General features: G+C 38.0%; 1 protein-coding gene across 1 annotated transcript; it reads right to left on the bottom strand.

Annotated features, from left to right (window-relative positions):
- Nucleotides 1–304: 304 nt before the first annotated feature.
- On the bottom strand, nt 305–17,159 carry LOC143711137 (CCN family member 1). Its single transcript, XM_077202476.1, has 5 exons — nt 16,914–17,159; nt 13,990–14,203; nt 11,133–11,537; nt 4,625–4,803; nt 305–2,372 (listed from the first exon to the last, which is right to left on the bottom strand). Exons 1-5 carry the CDS (start codon nt 16,965–16,967, stop codon nt 2,067–2,069), a joined length of 1,158 nt encoding a protein of 385 aa, XP_077058591.1. The 5' UTR covers nt 16,968–17,159; the 3' UTR covers nt 305–2,066.
- Between the last annotated feature and the right edge of the window lie 2,989 nt (nt 17,160–20,148).

Below are 20,148 nucleotides of genomic sequence, written 5' to 3'. Positions count from 1 at the left end.
AGAGTCATCTTTGTAAAGTGTCCTAATGGGATGATTTCAATGTCCATCCAATTAGTTGACTGGAGCTGGACTACTCTTAAAATTCTAGTTTGAACTGAAGAATCCTTTTATTTTCTATATATTTATTCACCATATTTATTATGGTGACCAAGATGCAACTTTTTTTTTCATGTTAAATGGTTTTATTTAATGTCCCTTTTTAATTTTAAAATGTAAAATCAGGCTATGCAATATAATAAGCTATACTATAATTATACTTTGTCTACAATATAGCAAATTAGAACAAATAATCACATGCCTGCAGTGAGTTTTTACAAGCCAGTTTATTTGATACATGGTGAGTGGTTGTCCTCTGTCTTCAGAGGTACAACTCAAACAAGAGGAACTTTCTAGAGCAAAACTAAGACCAGAACCAAACCTTGGCAAGTCTTGTTTTCAATAGTATCAAAGTGTGTAGCATGACGAATGTGGTATTTATGATGCATTTAATCACTTTGATTTATACAATCAAATGTTACTGAGAATAGCCAAATACTTTTTTGTTATAAAAAAATACGTTTTAATAAAAGCGTACATCAGCTAAAATTAAATCAGATCGATTGCAATGATGCTTGGTTTTTAATAGTCTCACAACTTTATCCAGCTAAACGATAAAACATTTTAAAAACTCGCTGCTTCCCATACGATGCATTGCCGAAATTTACTAATAAAACAAGTGACTAACTTTACCTTATGCAAAATCTGCGAGGAAATATTTTGCCCTCGAACACGTAGTTTCCTGACTGGATTTTGCCCGCGAAAATTCGCTGAACGTTGAATGTTACGCACGTTAATAACTTGTGCAAATTAATTGATTCGAAGAAGCATTCATATAGTTCTTTTACAGGAAACCACATAAAGCCGTTCAATTTCATCACTTTACATTTGGTATATTGTTGTTCTCCAATTCTATGCATTTCATTCAGTCAGCAGCTTTCTCCACAACGTCATTCTCAGAAACGCTGCTGAAACGAACATATCACATGTAAATTATTATTATTTTTCTTACTTAATTGAGGTACATGTTTATGATTGGGAAACATATCTTAGCAAAAAAGATCACAATCATTCTATGACAACATGGCATCTCTTTTCCTCAGATGTTTGGTATTTGTGTCTCAAAGCCTGTTCAAACCCTTGTTCTTCAGGGCAGATGGCACAACGTCACCTCCGTCAGTTCATGCACCAATGCCAGGCAAAAAAAGAGACCGCTGCATCATAAAACACACCGACAACAGTGCTGTTTGCACGAGGCTCTGCCATCACGTGGTAGATTAAAGACCAGACTAGAGCAGCGTTTGAGAGAACCGTCCCACCCATTACTTTCAAATTACATGTTTACATCAGATGCTGGTGTTTTAAACATATTTTTATTGCAAACCAGAGGGTTACTGGGTTTCTTTCTGCCCCAATAGAAGAGGATTGTAATTAGCTGGGAGCAGAGGAGCCGACGTTTTGACGCCAGGGAGCTGCGGCGCTTGGCAGATATCCCTCAGAGAGTTGATGGAGTCATGCGCTCACAAAATGGCTCAGCGTCGAGTCCAAAAGCAGCCGAGCCAAAGCTTAAAACGACTTCCCGTTGAGTTTTCCTTGTATTTGCCGGCGGTTCTTTGAACATCAAGGCAAAGCAATCACTACAAAAGAAGTAAAAACCAGCCCATGTGAAGCTGAGAGTCCGTCCCACCATGTTTAAGTGTCTAAGCAGGTTTGGAGAAAAAACAAATCATGATTAAAGTCTCATTTAGATTGTGCAGGTGCTCCATAATGCATCACTGTTCATGGTGAGGACCAGAAAATCCATTTGTATTTGTATATATTCACGACAAGGGACACGTCCCGTCCCGGATCCTCAGGGAAAGTGCATCTACTCTAAGGCTCTTGGTACAAGGGATCAGAAACCAAAATGGCCTTTTTTTTTTCACGTGGATTTGCGTTATAATGAGGCCTAGGCCTGGCGTCTACACTTCGAAACGCTACTCTATTGGACGGGGAAGGACAAAGGGGCAGGTCTTCAGAGGAGCGAGACGTTAATCGACGAACTTGTGCATGTCCCCATAGAGCCAGCGCTGGGGCGGGAGTGCAGCGTCGTTCAGGTGCCCGCATTCGTCGTTGCACTTGCAGGACTGCACGAACATGACGGCCCTCTCGAAGCGCTCGCCGTCGGGACAGGCGAAGAGCACGGGGGCCGTTCGGGTGCGGCGGGGGGAGCAGCATCGCCCGTCCAGACACATCCCGCAGTAGTTGGGCCGATAGAGGCGCGTGCTGCGACAACCGGCGTAGCGTAGACGCAGAGGCTCGGGAGACTTCTGGGTACGGGAACACTTCCTCCCCTTCTGTTGGACAAACACAAGGCAAGTTACACTCACATCTGCACTGGAAAGCAAGTGTGCAGTGATGACTTCAATGGGTTTCATGAAGAAACATCAGTTTAGCACCGTGCACATGTTTTTTAAACACAATTAAGGGCCTGTCCCAGAACCCAAACTTGTGGTCTTTGCACTTGACCACTTTTCTACTTGCATGACGTGTTTGCAGAGTTTGGCCAATGTGCCTGTGAAGATTACAAGTGTTTTAAGACTCAATGGGACACATTTAAGCGCCTCAGTTCAGTGTGTGATTGTGGTGCTTCATTTGCAAACATTTTACAAAATACATAATCTCTATAGAAGTTTGTTTCAACCACAGAATAAAAAATAAAAAAGGTAATTGTGACTTTTTCTCTCACAATTCTGGCTTTTTATCTCAGAATTGCATGATATAAAGTCACAATTGTGTGTTATAAAGCCATCTCACAATTCTGAGGAAAAAAGTCAGTCTTTGGACTCTGGACTTTATAACCCGCAATTGCGAGTTTACTTTATATCATGCAATTCTGACTTAATATCTGCATTTCTGACTTTATATCTCCCAACTGCGAGTAAAAAAGTCAGAATTGCAAGATGTAAGCTCGCAATTGTGAAATAAAAAGTCACAATTGTCTTTTAAAATGTTGCGGAAACAAGCTTCCATAAATCTCTCCAGTCTCTGCGCCAATAAAAAGTGAAACACTGAGTTTCACAACCAAATAATATTTAACATCCAATTAATTTAACTTACACTGGAAAGTTTTCCTAGACATGATGCAAAATTAGTGTACGCAAGTTCCTGAACAAATGAATGACCTAGACAGCAACATAGTGTCGGCCCAGATCCGGCACACATCTGGTACGTGTGGAATTCACGTGAACCAGATGTGGGCCGGATCTGGGCCGACTCTATATTGCTGTCTGGGGAATGACAGGATACACTTAGGCCCTGTTTACACTAGTGACTTCACATTTTAAAACACATCATTTTTGCAAGTTACTCCTGGCGTCTACACACTACTCCGCAGCTTTCGACCCACGAAAACTGAGACTTTTGGAAACGGTGCAGACTCAAACGGACCAAAACGTATACTATTGAAAACGAAGGCGTGGCTGCCCACATTACGCTACTGGAACACAACAATAACACCAGACACGACGTAACACCAGCCCGTGTAAACAATAACATGGACACAGAACTGCAAGCTTTGCTGAGAAAAATGCACTAGTGTTAACAGGACCTTAGCCTCAAATAGTGCTCTGAAGCGCTAATAGAGATAGCGTGGATTTATTGTGAGTTAAGTGTACAGCGCTTTGGCATTTTTCAGACCTAGGACAGTCCTGCGCACATGAAAAAGCATTCAGTGCAGAAAAACAAAATTCACTTACGTAGATTAAAACAAGTCCTAATTTCTTACGCAGTGTTGCTTCTCTGGTCAGTTTATTTACTTTAGGGCTAAAGTGCTGCTAATGTGACAATTGTTGTATTTTGCTTCCTTCTAATACCGGATTCCTAATCATTTTCAAAGACAAGTAAGGCTTTTAAAAAATCCTCCAAAATAATCGTGGAGAAGTATTTTACTTACACAATGGGAAACGTTGCAAGAGCAACATTTCCATTGTGCGACTGTGCTAGTCACGAATACAATAACTAAACAGAAGTACTGCAGGGGCAACTAGAATCAAGACAGTAAACAACTATTGGGCTTCCTTTTCTACTTTAAGCTGATGTTTATGATTTTGGTTTTGGTCTTCTCCCACAAGAAAGAGCCAAAGGCCAAGTAATGATTGCATGGTTTAGATTTATGGATTTAATTTAATTAATGTTTTTAGTTGGTTGGTACAAGTTTTGTGTTGCTGTAGGTGGTGGACCAAGATTTTCTCTTGGGTTCCACCTTTGTTCTGACCAACTAAGGGGAAAAAAGCATTGCAGTAAATCGCGCTGATTAAATCTAACGATCGCTTATCATACCACCTCAAACCGTGCAAATTATACTTTGTTCTCAAATTGTTGAAAATGACGTAATTTTGCTTCTCATGTAATTGTGTCTTAATTTAAGAATTTTGAGATATTTGTACTGAAAAACAAGACAACATACTTTTTTTGCAGTGTAAACGTTGTTCAGAAGCTGATTGGTCTTATTGCTTTGTGAAGCAATGAAATTGCTTTATGCAGAGATATACTGGTCTGTTTAGCGGGATTGTGTGGTAAATGTGCAGATACTTTCTGAGATCTTTACCTTTATAGGCACAGCCACAGAACTACAGGGACGAATGTTGCAGAGTCTGGTTTCCTTCAGCAGTTTGCACTGAGCGTTCTCATTGGTGACGCGAGACGAGACGCCCATCCCGCAGCTGCGGGAACAAGGTGTCCAGCTTGTCGTCTGAGCGACACATTGCCGTCCCGCTTGCTTCCACGCTAGGGAGAGAGAGAGAGAGAGAGAGAGAGAGAGACAGGATAAGTTAGTACACAGGCACCATTCACCCAACAGGGAACACTGACGCACAGAGAAAGTGATTAGGGAGCATGTGTGGGACTGGTTCACAAGGATCTACTGGGAAAGAAGCGGCGGGCTGCTAAACACAAACACTCACACAGAAGTGCATGCAGAAGAAACCGCCACAGCTCACATTGGGACTGATTGTTAATTGAACTGAAACTCACACAGGACACATTCTTGCACTCTACTGCACTACTTTTAATTGTTGGTTTATGTAAACATATGCTAAGCAGACATCTATTACGGCAGCAATACATCTCACATCCTGAGCCAGGGTTATTATATAAAAAAAAATATATATATATATTTGTGTTTGTGTTTGGAGCTCCGTCGAATTGATTCATTAATCGCTGATTTTCTTCTTTACCACTCATTTATAAACAAGCACTTTCTATTTTTATATCATGTGAACTTATCCTCGACACTATTCCTTATAAAAAACAATCGGATTGCTTTGATATCGCTACTTAGATCCAACTTTCCGAATCTCGGCTACTAGCCTTTAGCCCGCTAGCATTTCACGCGTGGCCTCGCGCCTATCGACCCTCTCATTTTACACCCGTTTGACTGAAAGGATACGTGTTATATCCATCATTTCAGTCCTAAATTAGTAGTGATATTGGTAGTATCACTACTAATTTACTGTTCATCTGTTATAATGGCGAACATATCGGATGTGTGTCTAACGTTACCTCTGAGTGCAGGTGAGGACACATTCGAGCTGGTTTCGGTACGATTGGAGCTGGAGTCGGTGGAGAAACAGATCCGCGTTCTGCTGGTGAAGCAAGCCGAGCTGCGAGATCGGCGATCAACGCTTGAAACATCACGCGCCGATGCTCACAAGTCAGTGGTTAGTAACTTTTTGACTCCGACTTCGTCTACTCCGTGCGTTTCTCTGCCCAGGAGGACGCGATCATCTCTGCCTTCATTCACTCCGGCACCGAGGCAACACCACGGACCCTGGGTGATCCCACAGCGGAAGACACGAGCCAGGACCAGACCAAGGACTTCCCCCCCCCTCCCGGTCTTCGAGATCTCCACCCGGAACCGCTTCTCCCCTCTTCGCGAGCCGGAACGTGACGCCGCCGTGATCATCGGCACTTCCATGGTCCGTCATGTCCGTGCTACCTCAGGTAAGCGTAAGGTGCGCACTCACTGCTTTCCTGGTGCTCGTGTTCTTGATGTCGCTGCACAGATTCCCGAGATCCTGAACGGTGACGAGCGCGTCGGAGCTGTGGTCCTACACGCCGGGACGAACGACGTCAGGCTGCGGCAGACGGAGGTTCTGAAGAAGGACTACAGAAGCCTGATCGAGACGGTTCGCAGCACATCGCCTGAAGCAACGATCATCGTGTCTGGACCGCTTCCCACGTACCGACTAGGACAAGAAAGGTTCAGTAGATTATTTGCTCTAAATGAATGGTTAATGTCATGGTGTAATGAACAGAAACTGCTCTTTGTAAATAATTGGAATCTGTTCTGGGAGCGACCTAGGCTCTACCGTGCTGATGGCCTGCACCCCAGCAGAATCGGAGCGGCTGTTCTGTCGGACAACATCTCCAAGACGTTACACACCATATGACTAGTAAGTCAAAGTCCAAATCACAGTCTTTGCTGTCCCAACTTAATTGATATAAGTAGTGTAGAACATTATATAGAAACTGTGTCTATTCCTCGCTTAGTGAGGCCAAACAATAAATCTAGTGTAGGATCTAGCAAAAATCTTATTGTAATTAAACCAGAAAATCTAAATATCAGTGAACAAAAACAATTTCTAAAACTAGGTCTTCTAAACATTAGATCGCTCACACCTAAGGCGGTTATTGTAAATGAAATGGTCACAGATAATAGTTTCGATGTACTTTGCCTTACTGAAACCTGGCTTAAACCAAATGATTATTTCGGTCTAAATGAGTCCACTCCACCAGGATACTGTTATAAGCATGAGCCCCGTCTGATCGGTCGTGGCGGCGGTGTTGCAACAATCTATAGAGATATTCTTAATGTTACTCAGAAAACAGGTCACAGGTTTAATTCGTTTGAAGTACTTGTGCTAAATGTTACGCTCTTAGATGCAAGAAACAAATCCATATTATCTCTAGCCTTGGCTACCCTATATAGACCTCCAGGGCCCTATGCTGATTTCCTAAAAGAGTTTGCATACTTTCTCTCAGATCTATTGGTCAATGTCGATAAAGCAATAATTGTTGGAGACTTTAACATACACGTAGATAATACAAATGATGCGTTAGGGACTGCGTTTACAAATTTATTAAACTCCTTTGGGGTCACGCAAAACGTCAGTGGTCCCACTCATCGTCTAAATCATACACTAGATTTAATTATATCATATGGAACCAATCCAACTGATATAAATATTATACCGCAAAGTGATGATCTCACTGATCATTACATGGTAACTTGTATAATACGTACTGCTGAAATTTGTCACGTTGCGCAACGTTATCGACCAGGCAGAACAATCCTTCCAACCACTATAGATAGATTCTCAAATAGCTTACCTGATCTATCTCAGCTGCGCAGTGCACCCAAACAAACAGATGAACTAGAGGAAATGACTAGCAGTTTGAGCACCATGTTCTCTAGTACACTAGATATTGTTGCACCAATTAGATTAAAAAAGGTAAGAGAGAAAACTAAAGCACCATGGTACAACAGTGCTACGCATGCAATCAAGAGAGAAACTCGTAACTTAGAGCGTAAATGGAAACAAACTAATTTAGAGGTCTTTAGAATCGCGTGGAAAGACAGTATGTCACGTTATAAAAAGGCTCTAAAAGCAGCAAGGGCTGAGCATCTCCGCAAACTAATAGAAAATAACCAAAATAATCCAAGGTTTTTATTCAACACCGTGGCTAGACTAACAAATAAACAAACATCACCAGAGCAAAATATTCCATTACAATATAGTAGTAATGATTTTATGAATTACTTCAATGAGAAAATAGAAAGCATCCGAAACACAATTGTAAATATACAATCCTCTATGATGTCTTATGATTCAGCCTCAATTATGGCCCCTCTAGAACAACTACACCGCTTTACAACTATAGGACAGGAAGAGCTAAATAAACTTATCATTGCATCGAAACCAACAACATGTTTATTAGATCCAATACCCACTAAACTACTGAAAGAAGTGTTACCTGTAGTCGAAGAGCCTCTTCTTAATATTATTAACTCGTCTTTATTTTTAGGTCATGTTCCAAAAATATTCAAGCTGGCAGTAATAAAACCTCTCATTAAGAAACCGCAATTAGATCCAAATAACTTAGCAAATTACAGACCCATCTCAAATCTTCCATTTATGTCTAAAATACTAGAAAAAATTGTGTCCGCTCAATTGTGCTCTTTCTTACAAGAAAATGATATCTATGAAAAATTCCAGTCGGGATTCAGACCGCATCATAGCACAGAAACTGCGCTAGTTAAAATTACAAATGATTTACTTTGCTGATGACACTCAATTATATATCTCATCACGACCAGATGAAATCACAAACTTATCTAAATTGACAGAGTGTCTAAATGATATAAAATGCTGGATGACGTGTAATTTCCTGCTATTAAATTCAGATAAAACGGAGGTACTACTTATTGGTCCAAAAAACTACCCACAAAATCCCTTACAATACAACTTTAATTTAGAAGGATGTCCTGTTACTTTATCCACTACAGTAAAAGACCTGGGTGTTATACTAGACCGCAACTTGACTTTCGAAAATCATATTTCATATATTACAAGAACAGCCTTTTTCCACCTTAGAAACATTGCTAAGCTACGCAACATGCTATCTGTTTCTGATGCAGAAAAGTTAGTTCATGCATTCATGACCTCGAGACTAGATTACTGTAATGCTTTATTAGCTGGCTGTCCTACATCCTCAATCAACAAGCTACAGTTAGTGCAAAATGCAGCTGCTAGAGTTCTTACTAGATCAAGAAAATATGATCATATAACACCTATTTTATCATCTCTACACTGGTTACCTATTAAGTTACGTATCAATTACAAAGTATTCCTACTGACCTATAAAGCCCTAAATGGTTTAGCTCCTGTGTATTTAACAGACCTTCTATCGCCATACAATCCATCGCGCTCTTTAAGATCACTAAATTCGAGGCTTCTGGTCATTCCTAGGATATCTAAGTCCACTAAAGGAGGGAGGGCGTTCTCGCATTTAGCTCCTAAACTCTGGAATAGCCTTCCTGATATTGTACGAGACTCAGACTCGCTGTCCCAGTTTAAAACTAGATTAAAGACACATCTCTTTAGCCAAGCATTCACTTAATGCTTAACCTTTGATACTGCTGAATCAGTTCGAATGCATTAACATTATGAACATCAGCTATGCTAATTATTTCCCATCTGCCTTTCTGCTGTTATCTCGGGACGCTAGTCCCGAGGTAAATAGCGTTCGTCAGCTCCAGTTTGTATCCAGCCTCTCACGGAGACTTCAGATGCCCCAACGCCTGTGAAGAGACGACTCAAAGCCGGCGATATGTTATGCCATAAATTAATACTTGATTAACTAACTGTATTTTTCTATGTACATTTCCGAAATGCAATTTCTGTAAAGCTGCTTTGAGACAATGTGTATTGTGAAAAGCGCTATACAAATAAATTTGAATTGAATTGAATTGAATTGAATATATATAATAATAATAATTATAATAATATATATATATATATATATATATATATATATATATATATATATATATATATATATATATATATAAACATTTTGATTTAGATTAAATTGATGTACTAAAATAACACCAATACTAATAAAATAATGAAATTAATTTAAATTAAATTAAAAATATCGAAGACTATATTGACAATTAAAGGCATTAACTAATCAAAATGACAAAAACACATAATAACATTACTAAAACTTGAAATAAAAAAATAAATATAGCTTTAAAAAAAAAACTATAATATCAATGATACTAGAATAACACCCTGGACCATTTGGCACCATGTAAAGTTAAAATAAATTAAGACAAGAAGCCACAGGTGAATAGGGTAAAACTGTTAACCAATAGTTATCACCATACTTGATTAATCACGGTTCATTAAGATTTTTTTTTTTATTCTGAAACGTTTAAATATGCACTTGAGGCATTTTGTAATTAATTTTGCACTATTTGCAAAACATTACAGAAGATAAATCTCAACACTGGACAAAGCCAGATTCAAAGTTCTTGTTTTATTTTGTTAACATATTAGTGTTAAAAGTATTTACTGAAGGGATTTTGTATTTCTCTTTTTATCACCCCATAAATAAGAAATGACTGTCAATAAACAGAAAAAAATACATGTTCACCATGTTTTTAGGATTAAAATGTAATATAAATCAGTGTGAATAATATATGAACAAACCCCTCAGTAAAACCCTTCAGAATATAGACAGGAATAAAACTGTAAAGTTTGGTGTGTGTAAGTAAAGCTGAAGTGGTGGAAAAACTCAACCTTTAAAGAGATGTACTGTAATTGAAATCTACAGACACAAATAGATAAAGAGAAGAAAATAAACACTTAAATGTGTATTTTGGATGTTTTCTTTTCACTATAGACTGAAAGAAATTACGGAGGCAAAATAGCCCAAAATCTTAGAACTGACCAGTGCATGAAAACAAACAAACAAACAAAGGTTTTACCAGTAATGTCTCGTCTTAACAGATTGGCCTCTTAAATATGCATGCATTTGCATGCTGGTTCACACTGTGTTATGCTTGTTTAGTGCAAGTCTAGCATGATTTTGACAAGCAAATGGTTGACATTTGTGACCCTGGACAACAAAACAAGTGACAAGGGTCAATTTTATGAAATTGTGATTTATACATCATCGAGTTATGATTTTTTGGGATAGGACAATATTTGAAAATCTGGAATCTGAGAGTGCAAAAAGAGATTGAAACATTGAAAAAAATCACTTTTAAAGTTGTCCATTTATGTTCACGTTTTTGTTGCATTCACTCACAGAAATATATTTTTTATATATTTACGGTAGAAATTTACAAAATATCTTCATGGAACATGATCTTTACTTGCGTAAAAGAAAAATCGATAATTTTGACCCATATAATGTATTGTTGGCTATTGCCACAAATATACCTGTGCGACTTGTGACTGAGTTTTGTGGCACAGGGTCACACTTGTTGACCAAGGAAACTAGAGCCATTTACAAAACTTGGGGACACAGAACAGCGCCCTCACCTGGCAGGTGTTTTCGACTGCGTGGTTTGTCCCACTTGTGCTCCACCTCTGTGAGCTCGTTGCTCAGGGAGTCTTTGGGTTTGTAGGGGTACGGCTTGGGCCGGGGCTTCTTGAATGCGTGCAGGTCAGGGAACAGGTATGGGGGCGGCCGTGGGCGTCTGAACACGGGCGTCAGGACCGAGGACTCGCCGTGACAGTCCACACTGAGGCAACATTGGCCCGGGATTTTGACCAGTCGAGGTGCGGGACAGGACGGTGACGCCAGGGGAATATCTGTGGGGCAAAGGGGCACGCAGCCCACCGCCCCGTCGATACAGGTGCACTGGTGTTTGCAGCCTGCGTGGAAGTTCTCTCCGTTTTGATACATCCGGCCGTTATATTCACAAGAGCGACCTTCCAGTTTAGCTGAAAGACAGGGAAGGAAAGTAGGGAACTGAAAATTACAATTACATTCAATCTCTCCAAAACAAGAAGTATAGTTAGTTCTAACAACATTTTTCACAAGTTGGTTTGATTCTTTAGGATCTTCATGTAAAGGTTGTATCATACTTTGGTTAAAATTCCTCAATGGTTGTGTAAAACAAGACTTTTTACCTCCTCAAAAACAGCTTTGTTCACAGCGACCCGTTTCGGTGCATGTCTCCTTAAAAGATAATGAGCAACTTCCATGGGGCGTGTCGACACAAGACACGTAAAGTGCTGCCTTGGTGGACAGTATACAAATGGCTGAGGGCGTAAATATGCTAATGAACGTAAATATGCTAATACAGGACAGTCCGTAAGTGGTCGTGGGCGGAGCAATATGATGTCATATTGCTAAAAAAAAAACAAATGGCTTGATTATTGAGAGTGTTTAGGCTTTTTGAGGATTAACCCCTTTAACAAATTACACCATATTATAAAGTCCTACCATTATTAGTACACTGCAAAATGTATCTGTTTAAGAAAGTTTACATATTTGTACTGGAAAACAAGACAAAAAGTAGCACATTCGTTTACTTGAGATGCAAAATGACATAAAATATTAAGGGCTAGATTTACTAAACAGAGACAATTAGGGTGAGAGAGCGACCGATGGGAGTGGAAATTTCAGCGCCTGATCTACTCAAATTGATCTGATCTACATAAATTTTGCATCTGTAATGGAAACTCCCACAAATGCACAATAAGGTCAGCTAAAAAGAATTGTGTCCTCCACACCTTTTCAGCGCTTGTTTTTCCACTGTGTCAGTAGATTTTTAAACGACAAAAGAGGGTTTGCGATGGCGCAAGCTGTTAGTAAATCTGGCCCTAAAGATCTTTGCACACTGAGTCCGAAATTTTTTTGTATGCGTTTTTTTGTATTCATGATTCGGTGGCTCTGAATTGTCTTTAAACCATTCAAACACCATTCAAACTGCTTGCTACGGATGCGAAAACCGCAGAAAATCGAACCCGATCCAAATTTTTTTATGACGGACGAAAGTTTCGGATGCAGTGTGCAAGCGTTAATGACATAACGTGAGGTCATATTTATTTTTTAAGGAGCGAAAATTTCGGATGCGAATTTCGGACTCAGTGTGCAAGGGCCTTAAGTCTTGTATTGTGAAAAAAAAAATCTAAATTTAATTTTTGCTTTAAACAAGAAAAAATATCTACTAATGGGGACGGAAGAATGATAAAAATAGAATGTTCCCTTAAAGTTTGCATAACCAAGAAACAGGAAACATAAAAAATACTGGACATTTTGAACATTCAGAAAACATTCAGAAATAACGTTGTTTTTGTGGTTTTATTTTAACTTAATGGGAACATAAGCAAAAGATTCTTAGGGCATATGTGTGTTAGCTGGAGTTTTGTGTGTTGTTTTCCAGTAAAACATATCTAAACATCCATTAGATCAACTGGCATTTGTTTTGACCTCCTAGGGTTCAAGCTTGAGTGATTTGCACTGAGTTATTATCCAGAAAGAAGATGACCTGCACACAGTGACAGTAAGGGGTTAAACAGAGATTGACACTCTATCCTTTGCTTTTATGAGAGAGGCTCTATGTTTAGGGCCGAGTGGAATTTTGACTTGTTTACAATGTTGTCGAGCGTCAGATGGTCTTCGGGTGTGTTGAGACGCCCCATTAAACCCCCCTGTAGTCCAACTCAAATAACTGCCTTAATATAGCAACTACCCAGTGCACAAAATATCCTCTGTATGTGAAGAAATGAATGTGCATGTCTTAATAAAGAAAAAACCTGAACCAGAGGGCGGCCAAACTACACCAGTCCTCTATGCAACCCCAATTAGAATTAAATTGTTCAAAAAATAAGTCATTAAATTAATTATTCATGATAACTATTGAAAGGTTTGAATGCATTCAAACCTGTGATATAAATGTACACATTTTTAATAAATATATATTTAGGAACAATACATTTGATGAACATAAAATTAGAACAGAGTGTTTTAATTTAATTGAATTTTCAGTAAATAAATGTAAGTGTATAAAAATTATACATTATAGAAATTTACATTAATTGGTAGTAGCATTATATTGTGATATATGTGCCTATGATATTGCATATAAATTGATTATCTTTACATTATTTAAATGTATCAATTTTATAAACCTAAATAGGTTAATGAAAATCTATATAAAAATCATACATTTTACAAATTATTTTTTGCTTTACTAATATATATATAAAGATAGATAGATATTAAAATGAAAATGTATTTAAATGTATACAATTTATAAAGTTTGTATCAGCATATATCGTGATTTACTATATGTATAAAATGTAAGCTTTTTTTAATTTATTGTTTATGATTTTTAAAGAAATCCCCAGGAATCATAATGGGATTTGTGTTGTTTTGTTGACTGACCCCGGCAGATTCCATGGATACTGGCCACATCGTTGCCATAGTTACAGTGCAAGCCCTTGTGATGGTCGCATGGTCTGTGGTCGTGGCAGTCGTCGTTCAGCTGAGCGGCACAGACCGTACAGCAGCCGCAGGCGTCGGGCACCGCGCTCACACCCGGCGGGCACACGGCACGCTCGCCCGGACACCGGCACACCTTAGGACACCTCGCACAAACCTGCACACACACACGCACAGGGGGTTCAGATTGAGCTCGGTGCAAATGAATGATGCAACTACATAACTTCTGCATACATTTAATTATCGGTTCTTATTACTTTACTTTTTAGTAAAAAAATATGTTAATATAATTGTGGTTAATCTGGTTTTGTGAAAATTAATTGCCAAATAAAACTTCTGCATACATCTAATGATCGGTTCTTATTACTTTAATAAAAAAAAAAAAGAAAAACTTGGTTAATCTGAATAAAATGCATCAGGATGGCTGACAGCTGTGAAATCGAAATCGCCTCCCCTAAAGTTAAGATGCCTGTTCATTTAAATGTAGAAAGCGTTTGATTTCTTACAAATTTGGATTAGCATACGTCACAATGTATGATAATGCAAATTTTTATACATTTAAATTGCTTTTAAAATTTAAAATGCTGTAATATAAAATGAATTTAAATATAAAAATAAAATGAAAATGTATTTTAAATTAGTGCTGTCAAATCAAAAAGTTAGTAAATATATAGTATATATGTTATATATATATATATATGAGTGTGTGTGTGTGTTATATATATATATATACACACACACACACACACACACTGTATATACAGACCCTTCTGTTGATGCGATTAATCAAAATTAATTGATTTGACAGCACTAATTTAAATGCATAATTTATTTGTATTAGCATATATTGTGTACATATATCGCCTCTCATAAATTGAAGATGAAACGGTCAAAGGAGTGTTTCCTGGTCTGTTATTTTAAATATGGCTATAAAATTTTTGAGTTCTTAAAAAGATGCATTAGTGTATAGTGTCACAATATATGATAATGCAAATTGATTTAATTTTGATAAAAAAAACATACCTTATTAATTAAATTTTCTTTAGATATAAACATTTTTTTAAATATATAATATCATTTTTTTACATTTAACGTAATTTTCATTACCATATTTAAAATGTATGATTTAATATATTGAGATATAATTCAAATGTATTTAAATGTAGTATTAATTTGCATTAACATAAGATAAAAACAGCAATATATAATTTTAAAAACATTTTCATTAGCGTATTTAAAATGATTTTATACATTTAAATATACTAATGAAAGTGAATTTAAATGTATAATTAACTTGCATTAGCATACATTGCGATATGGCCGGCTGCTGAATTTCGATCGGCTCTCGTAAAGTGAAGGTGAATCGGGTTCAAAGGAGTGTTTCCCTGTCCGGGATCCACGTCATTCCGAAGGGTTTTTCCATTGAAGCCAATTTCCATTGGATCACTTCCTAAAGCACTGCACCTGTTTCCCCGGCATCCCGATGGCTCTGAAATACCCCGCCGAGTCCTCTGAGAACGCCCGGCATCTTAAAACCAGAGGAGATGAGCTCTGAAGTCACTCGAGACCCATATGTGGGTCTGAGATCAAAGCATAAGTCGGGCCGGTTCTGGAGCCGGGGTTAATGGAGTGGGATGTGAGGCTGGGTTGTTGTGCTTGGGTTATTTTGAGCCTGTGCTGGTCTATTTCTGCTCCACAGGAGCCATGAGGATGGGTTGACTCTCTCAGGTGTGCAGATCTCAGTCTCATTTACAGGGCCTGAACGTCTGAGCGGCTCCACGGATTTTCTGGTTTTATCTGTGACTGTGTTGTAATGCTATAGAATTTGAATGTGGTTTTAATGTGATTATTTTGCTTCGTTCCATGTACAGCACTGTGGTCAACTGTCGTTGTATGAATATGTGCTTTATAAATAAATTGACCATTGAACATCGTACTGCTTTCATACTCTATAAAGAGAATGAAGTACAGACAGATCGTAGACAACAGCTCAAACGCACACAACTAGGCTAATCCAAGTCAAAATGTTTTATAATTATGATGGATCACCGACTGTGTCTTCAGTGGGAATTTTAAACTGATTTGATTTTGCACTAAAATGGGCTAAAGAAATGACAAGGGAACTAAAAATAGACATCAATCTATATATCTTATTATGCAGTTTTGTGTGACTATTAATATTTTTATGTTTAATATTTCACACACACACACACACACACACACACACACACACACACACACACACACACACACACACACACACACACACACACACACACAAACACATAATATATAAACAAAAACTTTTATGTTAGATGCGATTAATCGATATATGATCATGCAAATTGATTAGGTTGTATAAAAAAACATACAATCTATTTTACTATCACACACACACAAACCTGTGTGTGTGCGTGTGATAGTAAAATAAATTGTATGTTTATATATATATGTGTGTGTGTGTGTGTGTGTGTGTGTGTGTTAATTTCATCAAAAACATTATAAAATGAAGCACACACACACACACACACACACACACACACATAATATATAAACAAAAACTTTTATGTTAGATGCGATTAATCGATATATGATCATGCAAATTGATTAGGTTGTATAAAAAAACATACAATCTATTTTACTATCACACACACACAAACCTGTGTGTGTGCGTGTGATAGTAAAATAAATTGTATGTTTATATATATATGTGTGTGTGTGTGTGTGTGTGTGTGTGTGTGTTAATTTCATCAAAAACATTATAAAATGAAGCACACACACACACACACACACACACACACACACACACACACACACACACACACTGTTGTGGAACACATTGTTTACATTAAACTCTTGTGACTTACCGACGAGCAGATGATCAGTCCAAACACCAACAGACACATTAAATCCCTCATCATAATAGTAAACCGTTCAATCTCCACGGACGATGTAGTAAAACTGTAACCGATATAAAACAGGTCAACTCTCACAGACGAGCGTTAATAATCCAGACAGGCGCGTTTATTCCAGCACGAACAGTGAGTCGAGCACAGAAGTTTTTAACACTTGTTTTCATATTGCAGTGAGCCTTTATACGGCTGTGCTGTGATATCATCGCAGTCCCGCCCTCTCGGCCAATCAGAACGCGGCTGTGCGAATACGTTTATAAATGGGCGTGGCTTAGCGATCCGAGCAGATTGTGGGCGTGGTCAGCGATGAATGCAGTCATTCATAAAAACGACTCCATTCCAGAGAAGAGCTGCTGTCTGCTGTTTATTGACTTAAGTTTTAATAAAAATATTATGGATGCTTTAAAGTCTCTTTCACACGCACAGCTCTGTCCGCTGTGTGCTTTGTACAAGGCAAGATAAATATACTCAGCTGTGTGATGTTTGCAGCATTAATAGAGCAGATTTCCTGCATGAAAAGACTGATGGAGAGATGGATCAGATGAATTAAACAGAAGTCACAGTACCTCACATCCACACGTTCACTTCATTTTTCAATGTTTTTGAGAGTTTTATCAATTTTCAATTTGAATTTAAAAGTGCTTTATTGATTGTGATTGTGTTTACATTAATATTGCCAAAGCATTATGCACAAAACAAGTCTTGACAAGAAAAAAGATACAATATAACAATAACAAAGAACAATAAACATTCAAATAAGTTGCTATAATAAATAAATAAAAATAAGAGGATATATTTTTCTTTCTCTTTTGTTGTCATGAGGACAATATTCCTTGCTGATGTTGTCAACAGATACTTGGACTAGAATTTATAAATAGACATTTGAATAGAAATAAACCATACTAGGGTTGATATTTGAGCATATTTGAGATATTTCAGGTCAGGTGGTGTTTTGAGTCGTTTCCTCAGGAGTGGAAAAGCTCAGCATGACCAACACGCTGCACATGGAGAGAGAGAGATGGATGGAGTGATGTGGAAAAAGGTGTGGGTGGAGGAATGTGAGGACCAGATCAATCAGACTACGCTCAAAAGAGAGAGAGAGAGAGAGAGAGAGAGAGAGAGAGAGAGCGAGAGAGAGAGAGAGAGAGAGAGAGAGAGAGAGAGAGAGAGAGTGAGAGAGAGAGAGAGAGAGAGAGGGAGAGAGAGAGAGAGAGAGAGAGAGAGAGAGAGAGAGAGGAGAGAGAGAGAGAGAGAGAGAGAGAGAGAGAGAGAGAGAGAGAGAGAGAGAGAGAGAGAGAGAGAGAGAGAGAGAGAGAGAGAGAGAGAGAGAGAGAGAGAGAGAGAGAGAGAGAGAGGTAAGTGTAAGAACCGGAGAGAAAGACTGAGCAAAGGTACAAACACAGAGCAACAGAAAGAAAGACATTCAGGCTTTTGAAGGTCATTAATGGGAAAGAAAGTGTCAGAAATGTTTCCATACGGGTAGTATCATCACAAATACACTTAGAACCAAAAATTATTTTACTATCTGATGTCATTGATATTATGCAATAGATACTTAATGTGAAAAGACATATTTGGCAACACTTTACAATGAGGTTCGTTAACATTAGTTAACTACCTTAACACGTTAACATGAACTAAGAAAGAACCTTCTGCATTTATTAATCTTAGTTCATATTAATTTCAGCATTTACTAATACATTATTAAAATCAAAGGTTGTATTTGTTAAGATTGGTTAATGCACTGTGAACTAACATGAACAAACAATGTATAGCTGTATTTTTATTAACTAACATTAACAAAGATTAATACAAATGCATTGCTCATTGTTAGTTCATAGTTAATGCATTATCCTAGTTAACATAAGTCTTCTGCGTATGTGAGATATATATTAACTTATTAATTTTTCTTAAAGGGGTCATGACATGAGAAATCTAATTTGTCTTGATCTTTAGACATATGAGGTCTTCATTAAAACATTTAGCAAGTTGCATAGCTGAAAACATCCTCCTCATTAAAAATAAAGCATTTATTTAATCAAACTCCAAAAACAGCTCGTTTTGATACTGTGGGATCTGTGATGTTACACTGGCAAACACATTTGCATGTCCCCGCCTCCAGAGGAAGACATCAACCAATAGTTATACATCAACACTCCATAGGCCACGCCCACTGGCGTTCAGCCGCTTAACGGCTGACATTTGCCTATAGGATTATATGTTGGTTCTGAGGATTTTACTTTGTAAGGGAGGCACAGTGTAATGGAGAGTTAATAAAAACACTGATCTGAAGAGTTTGAAATTAAATTTCCACATCATATCACAACTCGAGAATCCTATGAAGCCAAGTATGAAGAGGGTTCAGCTGAAGAGGGTTTATTTTGGAGGTTATGTAACACACTGCTGGAACGTCTTGCACCACACCAGCAGAGACGGAGAGAGAGAGAGAGAGAGAGAGAGAGAGAGAGAGAGAGAGAGAGAGAGAGAGAGAGAGAGAGAGAGAGAGAGAGAGAAATTTTAGTCTCTGAGGTTATTTTTAACCCAGAACAGGAACTGCTGTGTAGACTCCCTAAACACACACACTCACACACCTGACAGCGCCGGAAGCACCATAATACACACACAGAGAGTTTCTGCCGAGACAGTCACATGACCTGCGAGGGTCTGATGATTATTATTATTGCGACAGCCTTCAGGGGTCAATGCCAAATACGATAAGATCCGAGAAGATGAAGAGGAAAACATTTGGAAAAAATCATGTTATTAGACACTTCATATTTATGCTTGTGGTACCTCTATATGGTTTGAAAACATTTAAGTACATTTTCACAAAGTTTTATTTTATGACTGTAACCACTTTCTATTATATTTGTATCATGCTACAAACATACTTTTCTTGAATGCATCAGTGCACACATCGGAATCAATTATTTTTCTGACTTTTTTTAGGCTAAAAAGTATTTTAGTGATTTTTGAATAAGAAATTTCATGTCATATGCTATATGTCAAATAATCTAATATTTTTAAGCGATTTATAGACCTTGACATGGGTCAAGAAACAATTGTCACATAGAAATTGTTTAGAATGTTTTCAATAGGCCTACTATTTTCTTGTAAAACGTATCCTACTCCAATATTCTTTATTTACAACTACGAAAAAAAAATAAGCATTGTTATTGTGTGGTATAGC

The sequence above is a fragment of the Siphateles boraxobius genome, unplaced genomic scaffold (assembly GCF_051911475.1).
Source record: "Siphateles boraxobius isolate OS27281-9 unplaced genomic scaffold, OSU_SipBor_1 49, whole genome shotgun sequence".
In the NCBI taxonomy this organism is placed as follows: domain Eukaryota; kingdom Metazoa; phylum Chordata; class Actinopteri; order Cypriniformes; family Leuciscidae; genus Siphateles; species Siphateles boraxobius.
This window is presented reverse-complemented; position numbering and strand designations above follow the sequence as displayed.

Excerpts from the sequence above, each read along its gene's own strand:
- LOC143711137 (XM_077202476.1), bottom strand. The coding sequence starts at position 16,967 with ATGATGAGGGATTTAATGTGTCTGTTGGTGTTTGGACTGATCATCTGC. Across the intron at positions 11,538-13,989 it reads TATCCATGGAATCTGCCGGG|CTAAACTGGAAGGTCGCTCT; the intron begins GTCAGTCAACAA and ends CCTGTCTTTCAG. Across the intron at positions 4,804-11,132 it reads CAGTCGAAAACACCTGCCAG|CGTGGAAGCAAGCGGGACGG; the intron begins GTGAGGGCGCTG and ends CTCTCTCCCTAG.